General features: G+C 45.1%; 1 protein-coding gene across 6 annotated transcripts in view; it reads right to left on the bottom strand.

Annotated features, from left to right (window-relative positions):
• EIF2AK4 (eukaryotic translation initiation factor 2 alpha kinase 4) overlaps positions 1–12982 on the bottom strand; it is a 117659-nt gene that overhangs the window by 80661 nt on the left and 24016 nt on the right. For 4 of the 6 annotated variants that reach the window (XM_002717985.5, XM_070053975.1, XM_051822079.2 and 1 more), the window contains 3 exons: positions 10422–10574; positions 7369–7449; positions 6871–7019 (listed from right to left, as the gene is read on the bottom strand). In XM_002717985.5, the coding sequence (XP_002718031.1) occupies positions 6871–7019; positions 7369–7449; positions 10422–10574 (383 nt within the window). Of the gene's footprint in view, positions 1–6870; positions 7020–7368; positions 7450–7867; positions 7956–10421; positions 10575–12982 lie in introns of those variants that run through there. The other 2 variants (XM_070053976.1, XM_017348150.3) reach the window with 1 other exon arrangement.

Below are 12982 nucleotides of genomic sequence, written 5' to 3'. Positions count from 1 at the left end.
ACTGCAACAATCAGGTGTGAACCCGCAAGGCCTTGCTCCTAATAAGCTCTGGCAAGTGGACATCACCCACATTAACTCCTTTGGTAAACTTAAGTTTGTCCATGTGGTGGTAGATACTTATTCAAAGGCTGTATTTGCAATAGCCCAATCTGGAGAAAAGGCTAGTAATGTGATAAAGGCAGTTAAGTCAGCCATGCTGGTCCTTGGTGTTCCCTGGGCCATAAAGCCTGATAACGGGCCAGTGTATACATCACAGGAATTTAATTCCTTCCTGAGGTCTTGGAACATACAGTCTGCCACAGGTATCCCATACAACCCACAGGGACAAGCAATCATTGAAAGAACTCATAGGACAATTAAAGATCTCTTACAAAGACAGAAAAACAATCATATGCCCCCAGACCCACAGCTTGCTTTGACTGAAGTTCTTTTCATTATCAATTTTTTTTTTTTTTTTTTTTTTAGTTTTGATTCCCAAGGGGTCAGCCCAGCTTATAAACACTGGGGATCCTTTCCATCCCAGACCCCAGCCCCTATGGTTAGGTGGAAAGACCCCCTGATAGGAGAATGGAAGGGACCACACCCTCTGCTAACCAAGGGCCAAGGATATGCTTGTGTCTTTCCAGAGAAGGTGGGACAGCCCATTTGGGTACCAGCCAGAAACATCAAGCCTGCAACTGACAGTCAACCAGAACTAGCTGAACAAGACTGAGAGTCTTCCTTGTTAGCAGACACACCTGCCCTATCATCCTACCCTGAGGAACTGCCCATAGCCACATCTGCTACTGCTTTATACCCCACTAGCTCTGGTCAGCCACTTAAATGGCCCACAGCCTGCATGTGGTCATGCCATTCCTGATTACCACTGTTCCTCATTCCTACCCCCATCTGAGCAAGCACTCCTGTGGTCTCCTGTTTTGAGTGCTGGTTAGTCAACAATGGGTAAGATCATCTGGGGGACAACCTAAGACAGGCACAGCCATGTATGGAGACCACATGGAAATGGAGTCAACAATGGTAGGCCAAGAATCATGCCTCCCATTGCTCAAAAATAAATAAAAAGGGGGAAATGTGGTGGAATGAGAAGGCCATGCCAAGATGGCCACTGGCAAAGGAGCTTGCATGGCAACAGGCTGTGATTGGATGGCTTCAGAAACTGCCTGGCAACAGGCTGTGATTGGTCCTATGCCCTAATAAATCGCCCCTTGACTGGATTGGCTGCCTTGGTTATATAAACTGCTGTACCAACTGAAATAAACGAGTCTGCAGGCTGCTCCCCTCTGGCCGCTTTCACCTGGCTCCCGGGGTCTGTGTGGTGACTCTGTGCCTCTTGCCCCCACCACACTCCTCCTCTCAGAACGAATCCACAGCAATAATGCTGGTGTCTCAGTGGTGGCTTAGTCCACTGTGCACAATGCAGGCCCTATTTTAGATTATTAATCACCCCATTATGACTGGTTAATATAAACACAGGGAGAGGATTATGTTAAGAGTGCTATAAGACAAGGTATTTATGATTGAAGAAAAAGTAGAGATAATTTAAAAACTAAGCATGTCGGCCGGCGCTGCGGCTCACTAGGCTAATCCTCCGCCTAGTGGCGCCGGCACACCGGGTTCTAGTCCCGGTCGGGGCGCCGGATTCTGTCCCGGTTGCCCCTCTTCCAGGCCAGCTCTCTGCTGTGGCCAGGGAGTGCAGTGGAGGATGGCCCAGGTGCTTGGGCCCTGCACCCCATGGGAGACCAGGAAAAGCACCTGGCTCCTGGCTCCTGCCATCGGATCAGCGCGGTGCGCCGGCCGCAGCACGCCGGCCGCGGTGGCCATTGGAGGGTGAACCAACGGCAAAAGGAAGACCTTTCTCTCTGTCTCTCTCTCACTGCTCTCACTGTCCACTCTGCCTGTCAAAAAACAAAACAAAACAAAACAAAACAAAAAACTAAGCATGTCAAGAAAACAACAAATGTGGTACATGCCACATGGGATAGACTGACAGGAGGAACAATTCTGGGGAATAAAAAAAAATAGTTTCCAGAGTTTGAATAGAAGGGACAAATATGTAAAATTTAAAGTAAACAATGTCTACCATTCTCATTCAAAAGATGTGTCTATATGTAATCTTTCTTCTGTATCTGGGGAATTAGTTCCAGGACACTTGTGAATACCAAAATCCATAGATGCTCAAGTCTCTTGTATAAACAGTTTTTGCACAGAACCTATGTACATCCTCCCCAATACTCTGTCATCTCTACTTATAATATCTAACACAACAGAAATGCTATATAGGTGTGATACTGTACTGTTTAGGGAATAATGACAAGAAAAAAATTCCATATACATTCAAGAAAGATACCATTAAAAAAAAATCTTTGAAAGTTGGTTAAATGCATGGATGTGGAACCTCCAAATACAAAGGGCCGATCAGACTCATGTTGGGTGCTCATTCTGTCTGCTTGGGATTCATCAATAACTGGGTATGGGATGAACTAGTCTGTTTATAAGTAAAATGGCTTTTGAACTCCAGCAGAAACAGCCATCCCGCTGTATATGATGGTGTTTAGAAGCAATGACTTTGTTTTCAAGATCAATGGACCTATTCTAGATAGGGGATTTGCAATATTAGAAACATCACACATGTGTTCAATTTTTCCAAGGAGCTATGGCACTACATATTAATACTAAGGATAAAGGATGTTTCAAACAAAATTTTAGAAGACCAAATTAGGTATCTAGGACCTTGATACTGCAAAAAACAAAGAAACAAATTTTTTTTTTAAATTTATTTGACAGGTAGAGTTATAGACAGTGAGAGAGAGAGAGAGAGAGAGAGAGAGAGAAAGGTCTTCCTTCCATTGGTTTACTCCCCAAATGGCTGCTACGGCCAGCGCTGCACCAATCCGAAGCCAGGAGCTAGGTGCTTCCTCCTGGTCTCCCATGTGGGTGCAGGGGCCCAAGCACTTGGGCCATCCTCCACTGCCCTCCCGGGCCACAGCAGAGAGCTGGACTGGAAGAGGAACAACCGGGACTAGAACCGGTGCCCATATGGGATGCTGGCGCCGCATGCAGAGGATTAACCAAGTAAGCCACGGCATCGGCTCCAGAAACATAAATCTTTAAAAAAAGCAGTCTGCTGAACTTTGTGCAGGACATACCCATTCTAACCTCAGGCCCTCTGTCTCTGCTGTTGTGTGGGTTCTCCCTCTGATCTTCACTGCCTGGCTCCTTCTCATGCACACCCACCTCAATCTTCTTGTAAAACTGCTCTGGAGCTTGAGCCGGCGCCGTGGCTCAATAGGCTAATCCTCCACCTTGCGGCGCCGGCACACCGGGTTCTAGTCCCGGTCGGGGCGCCGGATTCTGTCCCGGTTGCCCCTCTTCCAGGCCAGCTCTCTGCTATGGCCAGGGAGTGCAGTGGAGGATGGCCCAGGTGCTTGGGCCCTGCACCCCATGGGAGACCAGGAGAAGCACCTGGATCCTGGCTCCTGCCATCAGATCAGCGCGGTGCGCCGGCTGCAGCGGCGGCCATTGGAGGGTGAACCAACGGCAAAGGAAGACCTTTCTCTCTCTGTCTCTCTCTCTCACTGTCCGCTCTGCCTGTCAAAAAAAAAAAAAAAAAAAAAAAAAAAAAAAAAAAAACTGCTCTGGAGCCAATCCTTGTATTCCCACTCCTCCTAAAACCCCACTCAACACCTAGTCTAAAGTGACCACCTGGGGCCGGCACCATGGTGCAGTAGGTTAATCCTCCACCTGCAGTGCCGGCATCCCATATGGGTGCCAGTTCGAGTCCCAGCTCTCCTCTTCCGATCCAGCTCTCTGCAGTAGCCTGGGAAAGCAGCAGAGGATGGCCCAAATGCTTGGGCCCCTGTATCCGCATGGGAGACCAGGAGGAAGCACCAGGTTCCTGATTTTGGATTGGCCCAGCTCCAGCTATTGCAGCCAACTGGGGAGTGAACCAGTGGATATAAGACCTCTCTCTCTCTCTCTCTCCTTTCCTTCTCTCTCTGTGTAACTCCGACTTTCAAATAAATAAATAAAAAATCTTTAAAAAAAATATAAAGTGACCACTCAGTCTTTTTTAAAAAAAAGATTTATTTTACTTATTTGAAAGACAGAGTTACAGAGAGAGGTAGAGACAGAGAAAGAGGTCTTCCATCCAATGGTTCACTCCCCAGATGGCCGTAACAGCCAGAGCTGTGCTGATCCGAAGCCAGGAGCCAGGAGCTTCCTCAGGGTCTCCCACGTGGGTGCAGGGGCCCAAGGACTTGGGCCATCCTCCATTGCTCCCAGCCCATAGCAGAGAGCTGGATCAGAAGAGCAGCCAGACTAGAACAGGCACCCATATGGGATGCTGGTGCTTCAGGCCAGGGCTTTAACCCATTGCGCCATAGCGCCGGCCCCTAGGCTAGTTTTAAATTCTCTCTGCATAGCACTCATCTCTCTCTGACATTTCCTTGTTTTTTGTGGAGTCTCTTCCAACTAGAACATAAACTCTATGGAAGCAGAGTCCTCCATCTTGTTGGCTGAATCCCAGGACTCAGAACAGAGTAAGTACTGGCACAGAGTAAGTACTTAGTAAATATTTGCTGAATGCAGTACTGACTCACAGGTTTGGATTTTATTGCTTTTAGTCCTGGTCATTTCAAATATTGTCCACTAAAAACATTGATGACGAAGCCGTCTCTACTGAAAGTATTTACTAAGAGAACAAATAAAATGGCAGCTATAAAAAAAAGGTGAAATCCCATCATTTTTAGCAACACGAAAGAGCCTGAAGGACAGTATGTTTACTGGAATAAGACACAGAAAGACAAATATCACACTCTCACTTTAAATGGAAATAAGAAAGTTGATCTCGCAGAAGCAGAGAGTGGAAGTGTGGTTCCTGGGGGCTGGGAGAGGGGACAGGTGGGTGGAGACAGGTGCAGCTGGACAGGAGGACTAAAGTGCAGTAGGGAGGGACAGAAAGGAGGGGGGAGTGGAGGGAGGGCAGGTGGACAGAGAAGGAAGGGGAAGGAAGGAAGAAAAAAGAACACTTTATGTCCTTTGACTTTCCAACCCACAAAGACAAATAGCAACAAAGAAGAAAAAGAATCAAGAATATTCCATGAAGTAACTTGGTGTATCACAGACATTTTATTTCTTTTTTTAAAACATTTATTTTATTTATTTGAAAGATGGAGTTACAGAGAGAGGGAGAGATGGAGAGAAAGAGAGGTCTTCTATCCTCTGGTTCATTCCCCAAATGGCTGCAACGGCCGAAGCCAAGACAATCCAAAGCCAGGAGCCAGGAACTTCTTTTGGGTATCCCCTGTGGGTGGCAGGGGCCCAAACAGTTGGGCCATCTTCCATTGCTTTTCCTAGGCACATTAGCATTAGTGGAGCAGCCGGGACTTGAACCAGTACCCAGATGGGATGCCAGCACTGTAGGCTGGGACTTTAATCTGCTGCGCCACAGTGTTGGCCTCGACATTTTATTTCTTAACCAAAAAAGCGTGTAAACTAAATTCAAGAAGGAATCATTCGTGGGGCAGGCGCTGTGGTGTAGCAGGTAAAGCTGCCACCTTCAGTGCCAGCATCCCATATGGGCGCTGGTTCAAGCGCCATCTGCTCCACTTCTGATCCAGCTCTCTGCTATGGCCTGGGAAAGCAGTATAAGATGGCCCAAGTCCTTGGGCCCCTTCACCCAAATGTGAGAACCAAAAAAAGCTCCTGGCTCTTGGTTTCAGATTGGCACAGCTCCAGCCACTGCAGCCATCTGGGGAGTGAACCAGTGGATGAACCACCCCCCCACACACACACCCTCTGCCTCTCCTTCTCTCTCTGTGTACACTCTGGGAGACACAGGTGATGGCTCAAGTAGTTGGGTACCTACTACCCACCTGGTAGATGTGGATTGAGTTCTTAGCTTCCAGCTTTGGTTTAGCCCAGTTCTGGCAATTGTGAACATTTGGGGAGAGAACCAAGAAATGAGAGCTCTGTCTTTCAATCTGTTTCTCTCTCAAAACTCATGGGGCAGGCGCTATGGCGTAGTGGGTAAAGCCGTTCCTGCAGTGCCAGCATCCCATGTGGGCACCAGTTCGAGTCCTGGATGCTCCACTTCCGATCCAGCTCTCTGCTATAGCTGGGAAAACAGTAGAAAATGGCCCAAGTCCTTGGGCTCCTGCACCTGCGTGGGAGACCTGGAAGAAGCTCCTTGCTCCTAGCTTAGGATTGGCACAATTCCAGCCGTTGCGGTCAATTGGGGAGTGAAACAGCAGATGGAAGACCTCTCTCTCTTCCTCTCCTTCTCTCTCTGTGTACCTCTGACTTTCAAATAAATAAATAATCTTTAAAAAACAATAACAGGCCAACGCCACAGCTCACTTGGCTAATCTTCTGCCTGCAGCACCAGCACCCCGGGTTCTAGTCCCGGTTGGGGCACCAGTTCTGTCCCAGTTGCTCTTTCCAGTCCAGCTCTCTGCTGTGGCCCGGGGAAGGCAGTGGAGGATGGCCCAGGTGTTTGGGCTCTGCACCTGCATGGGAGACCAGGGGGAGGCACCTGGCTCCTGGCTTTGGATCGGCACAGCGCACCGGCCGTAGCTGCCATTTTGGGGGTGAACTGGAGGAAGGAGGATCTTTCTCTCTGTCTCTCTCTCTCGCTGTCTAACTCTGCCTGCAAAAAAAAAAAAAACAAACAAACAAACAAACAAAAAAAAAAAAACACAATAACAAAGTCTATATATCTTGATATTTTAGTTGGCCCCAAGATATATAGACTTTGGAAAAGTTACTAAGACTCCATCAAAGTTACCTTAAAAATCCATCAAATTTCACTGCAAGTTGTTTTAATCCTGCTACATCTTTCATCTTCCCAAATGAGAAATCCCAGGGACGTACCTGGACCTCCCTGAGGAGTTGGCCCGATGTTTACCATTCCCTACAAAGTCTGGAGAACCTCCATGTAGAAGGGCAGCTGTTCTGTGTCCTCCTGGGTCTTTCCTGGAGGTGTGATTTTGGTTTGACAAACTAGCAATTTCCAAGCGTTCCTAAAGAAGACAAGCAAAATCTACTTTAGATCTCAGTCATAAAGGAAACATCATTATAAATTTGGTTTAGAAAGCAAATCTTATTTAAGCCAAAGATTTATAAGTGTAATGACATTGAATTTTACTTAAAAATTTAATGCACAAATATGAATTGGATTAAGAACTGATATCCAGGTTACAGTTTTAAGAGAATGTGAATTTATAAATGAAAATGCTTGGAATCTTGGAACCTATGTGAAAAGTTAAGAACTTCGGAACATGGGTGAAAAGGGAACAGTAAGAGGGGCTGGAACAGAAGAGGTAACCAAAGAAAAGTAAATTTTTAGTGTAGCAAAATTTTTAAGAGTACCTGCTTAGCTATTTCCTTCCTTTTTTTCTCTTCTTTTATCTCTTCTTTCCTTCTCTGAATCTCATGAAGGATTTCACGTTGCTGAAATAAAGCAAATAGCCATCAAATGCCAATCTGTGAAACCTATACATCATCTAAATTCTGGAAAGAAAGAAAATCTGATGAATTTCTGAATTTCTGCAGTCCATTTGTTTACATCAGAATTCTTTTGTAATAGGCATTTCCATCTACACAGGTTTTAAGACTGTGTGGGGAAGGCTATTTACTTTCCATGCTACAGGTTCCCGTGTAGAGCGACTTTTACTAAAACGACACTGTTGGGATTTCACTTTCCCCCATTCTTGTCTCAGTCCTCCTCTTTGGAAGTTCCCATCTGCAGAAAGCCTGTGCACTCGTGCCTGTTCTGCACCATGCAGTTTAGGGCTGGCTTCATAGAGGCAGTCTGAGCTGTCCTCAATGCCTGGGACTGGGGTGGTGATGGCCCAGGCACCACACGCACCTGCCACAGACCTTCATCCACATTCTCCAGTCAGATTTCTCAGCATTAAAACTGGTGTTTTGATCTCCATCCATTTTTAATAAGTCCCCTAAAATTCCAGAATGTAAATATCAAAACTCCAAGAAACCAAAAATGATAACAGCAATAATACAAAACATAAAAACGTACCCCTACATTATAGGCCAACTATTGCAGTATACCAAAGCAACACTGTTAGCTGAACATTCACTATCTTCTAATAAAGACATGCTTTTTTAAAAGCAGTGACAGCAATAGGAATTATTAACTCTAAATTCTAATCAGGTTCTTCAATTTAAACAGGAGATAAGCAGTAACAAAATGAAGAGGAAGTACTAAAATAAGCACATGATAAAAAAAGTGTAGCAGAAAAAATACAACAAAACCAAACAAAGAGCCAGGCGTAAGAACTCAAGAAAAGGCAGGTGGTATAAGCGTAGTGGGTTAAGCTGCTGTTTAGGCGCCAGCTCACATCCCAGCTGCTCTACTTTTGATCCAGCTCTCTGCTAAATGTGCCTGGGAAAGCAGTGGAGAATGGCCCAAGTGCTTGGGTCCCTGTAGCCATATGAGACTCAAACAAGCTCTTGGCTCCCGGCTTTGGCCTGGCCCAGCCCTGGCCATTGCAATCATTTGAGGAGTAAACTAGTAGATGGAAGATCACTCTGTATTTCTCCGTAATTCTGTCTTTCAAATAAATAAATTAATTAAAAAAAAAAAAAACTCAAGGAAAAAAAGCAGGGTGGGGAGGACTTTTAGAAGTAACTATAAGAAACAGTAGTATCTATGGAGAGAAAACCAGAAAGCCTCAGCAAGGGGTAAAAATGAATGCAGAAACAGACCTAGGTAGGAAGCCTGAGTTCTGTCAGCTGACAATTCTTCCTATATGAGTATATGGCGAGTGTAATTTCAGTCAAAATTAAACTCCAGAGTGCCTCTTTGTTTTGACTTCAGGATAGCAATTCTACAGTTCATCTGTAGGAATAAAGGGGTGAGAAGAGCTGGGAAAAAAACAATGGGAGATGAAGGGCTAAAGAAGGGTGGGATTGGGGCTGGCGCTGTGGCGCAGTGGGTTAATGTCCTGGCCTGCAGTGCCAGCATCCCATATGGGCGCCGGTTCGAGACCTGGCTGCTCCACTTCTGATCCAGCTCTCTGCTATGGCCTGGGAAAGCAGTGGAAGATGGTCCAAGTCCTTGGGCCCCCACACCAGTGTGGGAGACCTGGAAGAAGCTCCTGGCTCCTGGCTTCGGATTGGCGCAGCTCAGGCTGTCGCAGCCAATTGGGGAGTGAACCATCAGATGAAGAACTCTCTCTCTCTCTCCCTCTCCCTTTCTCTCTCTCTCTGTGCCTCTCCTCTGTTTAACTCTGACTTTCAAATAAAATAAAGTAAATCTTAAAAAAAAAAAAAAAAAGAAGGGTAGGGTTGACTTGTCAGATATTAAACCATTATACAGATACAGTAATTCAAAGAATGTAGTGGAGACTTAAGAAAAAAATGAATTAAATAAAACAGATATTAGAATCTAGTATAGGAAAATAGTTTAAAATACCTTAAAAGAAGTATTATGAATCACATAATTCACATAATAAAGAATGGTTATTTAATGAATGTATTAGGAAAATGTCCAGGAAAAAATAACTTAAGCTTTCTTGTTTACAATCTGCACCAAAAAATAAGTTCCTCAATAAGTTGAATAAAGGCCTACATAGAAAAAAAAAGTTGAACTCAAGAAGGAAATTTAAAGGTATATTATCTTTGATTTAAAGGATTTAAAAAACAGGAGTTTATACTCTTATGAAAACAGATTAAAGAAAACACACAAATCGTTAGTGATCATGAAAAAAAAAACAGCTTAAGTTTTTTTTTTTAATCCCTGGGTTTTGCTACTCATTTAGATATGAGAGACTTGCTGTGAATAAGAAAACAGCCTCTCAAATGCAGTGCTTTTCTGTGCAGTTGGACAAGCTCAGAAAGACCACAGCTTGGTCAAACAGCCCCCTTTCTCTTTTCTTTTTGTTTTAGGACCTGGATTAAGGGTTTAAGGGACAGCACTGATGCATGCTATAAGGAACCATCATAGTATTCCCCTTAGGGTATCATCTCACAAAAATCCACATTTCCTTTTCTTTTTTAATCATTTGAGAGGCAGAGAGAAACACACACACACAAAGCTCCAATCCACTTGTTCTCTACAAATGCCTGCAATAGCTGGGGCTGGGCCAGGCCAAAGCCGGGAGTTAAGAACTGAATCTAGGTCTCCCAGGTGGGTGGCAAGAACCCAATTACTTGGTGCTTCCTAGGGCGTGTATTAGCAAGCAGCTGGAGTCAGGAGTCAGGACTTGAACCCAGGCACTCTGATATGGGGTGTGGCTGCCTTAACTACTAGGCCAACTTCTGCCCCAGAACCCACATTTCTTGAATCAAATGCTGAGCAAAATGTGAAGACAAATTTGTAGGCAGAGAGAAAGAGAGAGATAGAGAAACATAGAAGCTTGCATTCTGCGGGCTGGCGGGCCACACAGCCAAGGGTGTCTCACCTCCTCCTCCTCCTTCCGCTTAGCCTCCAGCAGCCTCTGTTGCTCCTCCTGTGCCCGCCTCTCCAGCATTTCTTCATGGAAAGACTTGGGTGGGGGCTTGTTATGCTCGCTCAGAAATGACTGCACATGGTAGGCCAGTTCAAATATCATCACCTAGACATGCAAACAAAAATCATCTACAGGAGACCAGATAATAGGGAGACAGGACCCCAGGAGGAGAGGTCTGAGGACAGCAAAACAAGCTGGCGGTCAGAGACCAACTTACAATGCCATCAGCATGTTCCTGAATTAGGTATGTGATGCAACCACAGCAGGAAAAAGCCTTTAAAGGCCTCATTGCAATGTGCTACTATCAAGGTAAGTCACTGACTATATAAGTACAAAGGCTTCACTTTTTTCTGGTAGGTCTACTCAACTTACTGTCATTTTCTACATGATAAATCCAATAAAATAATTTCTGTATAAATAAGTCTGATAAAATAGTTAAGACTGCATGAAAGCAAGAGATACCTTCCCAAACTTGAAAACCAATGGACGGGGCCAGCGCCATGGCGCACTAGGTTAATCCTCTGCCTGCGGTGCCAGCATCCCATATGGGCGCCGGGTTCTAGTCTCAGTTGCTCCTCTTCCAGTCTAGCTTTCTGCTATGGCCTGGGATAGCAGTAGAAATTGGCTCAAGTGCTTGGGCCCCTGAACCCGCATGGGAGACCTGGAAGAAGCACCTGGCTCCTGGCTTCGGATCGGCACAGCTACAGCCATTGTGGCCATTTGGGGAGTGAACTAACAGAAGGAAGACCTTTCTCTCTGTCTCTCTCTCTCACTGTCTGTAACTCTACCTGTCAAATAAATAAATAAAATCTTTAAAAAAAGAAAAGAAAACCAATGGCATGATGACAGTGGAGCACAGAATATTCACTGCTAACAACTGAGCTTTCATTTGTCCACACAGCACTCACTATCTCCCTGCTGGTAATGGGCCAGTAGGGACGACCAGTCCTCAGGAAGTATTTCATTTCCACTTAGGGAAATATTCACAGATGGAATCAGGAAGAGCCAGGAGGAAAAGACACCCCCACACACACACCTTAGGTACTCCTTTATGTGAACACAAGAAGCCACCTTCCCCTAGCCTTAGGAGCCATAAATTGCCTTGGGTTGGTAAATAAATGCAACAAAGATTTCTGAGACTGCACACTGGCTGATAATCAAACCCCAAAGAGGTAAAAGAGTGCCAAGCTCTTTTTGCAGAGTCCTTTCTTTATTACAGTGAGGCAATTTAAAAATTCTTATTTCAACTGCATGTTTAAAAGTTTCAAAGAGGCTGAACAGAGTGGTAAACAGTAACAGAAGTCATAGCACCTAAAAAAATAGCATGAGTTCCCCTGGTACCCTACCTTTCAGGGACTAAGCACAAAGAAACCAAGGCTGTTGCACCAGGAGCATATTCTGACTTAGAGCCGAGAGACTCCAGTCCAGAGTCTGAGAGGCAAATTATTCCTTCTAAGAAAAGCTCTTCTAAGGAAAGCTGAGCAAAGCCAGGCAGTTTCTCTTCTGTTAAAGAGAAACAAAGGCAGGCACAGTGTGCAGGGTTTCTTTCACTGATCTATTTAATTCATCAGTATTTTCTATACAAGTAAATCTGACAAAATTTACAGGCCAGATGGAAAGAAGAACCACTTCCTACAGTGCCTCTTGCCTCCTGCTTTCCCCACACCGCAGGGTTCACTGTCTGGCCTCACTCCTCTGCTCAAATCTCATCTCACTGGCCTCTCCCGACCTCCTTACATAAAATCACACCGCACCACCACTTTCTGGAAGCACTCACTCAGATTTTTCTTCACAGAAGCTGTGACTGCCTGCTTGGCCGTAGTTATATGACTGGTTTCTGTCTGTTCCCATCACAGCATGGTCTAATGGTTTGCTTACTGCGGTTTCCCAGTGCTAGAACAGTGGCTGCTATGCAGCAGACACCAGTAAGTGTTTGCTGAATGAACTAATGAATAGTCGGTCTGCTAATTAAAATATAATAGACTCCAGGGGGTACATGTAAGTTTACTTTTATATGACTGATAAAGAGCTGAATGATTAAAAATCATTCAGGAGCAATTGGAAGTACCTAAAGACAAGTTGTTTTTGAGTATCTACTCCGATTAAAGTAATTAAATGATTCATTATTTTAAAAGTCAGATATCAGTAAATACCATACCATAATGAATCCTTAAGCCACATTTTAGTACATAATTACACTCTCTTCTACTTAAAAATAAAAACAACTCCTTTTGGGGCCAGCACTGTGGCGTAGTAGGTGAAGCCTCCGCCTGTGGCGCCAGCATCCCATATGGACACCAGTTAGTGTCCCGGCTGCTCCAGCTCTCTGCTATGGCCTGGGAAAGCAGTAGAAGATGGCCCAAATCCTCGGGCCCCTGCACCTATGTGGGGGACCTGGAAGAAGCTCCTGGCTTTTGGCTTCAGATTGGCTAAACTCTGGCCGTTGTGGCCATCTGGGGAGTGAACCATCGGATGGAAGACCTCTCTGTGTCTCTCCTCTCTGTCTGTAACTT

Source organism: Oryctolagus cuniculus, chromosome 12 (genome assembly GCF_964237555.1).
Source record: "Oryctolagus cuniculus chromosome 12, mOryCun1.1, whole genome shotgun sequence".
Taxonomy (NCBI): Eukaryota; Metazoa; Chordata; class Mammalia; order Lagomorpha; family Leporidae; genus Oryctolagus; species Oryctolagus cuniculus.
This window is presented reverse-complemented; position numbering and strand designations above follow the sequence as displayed.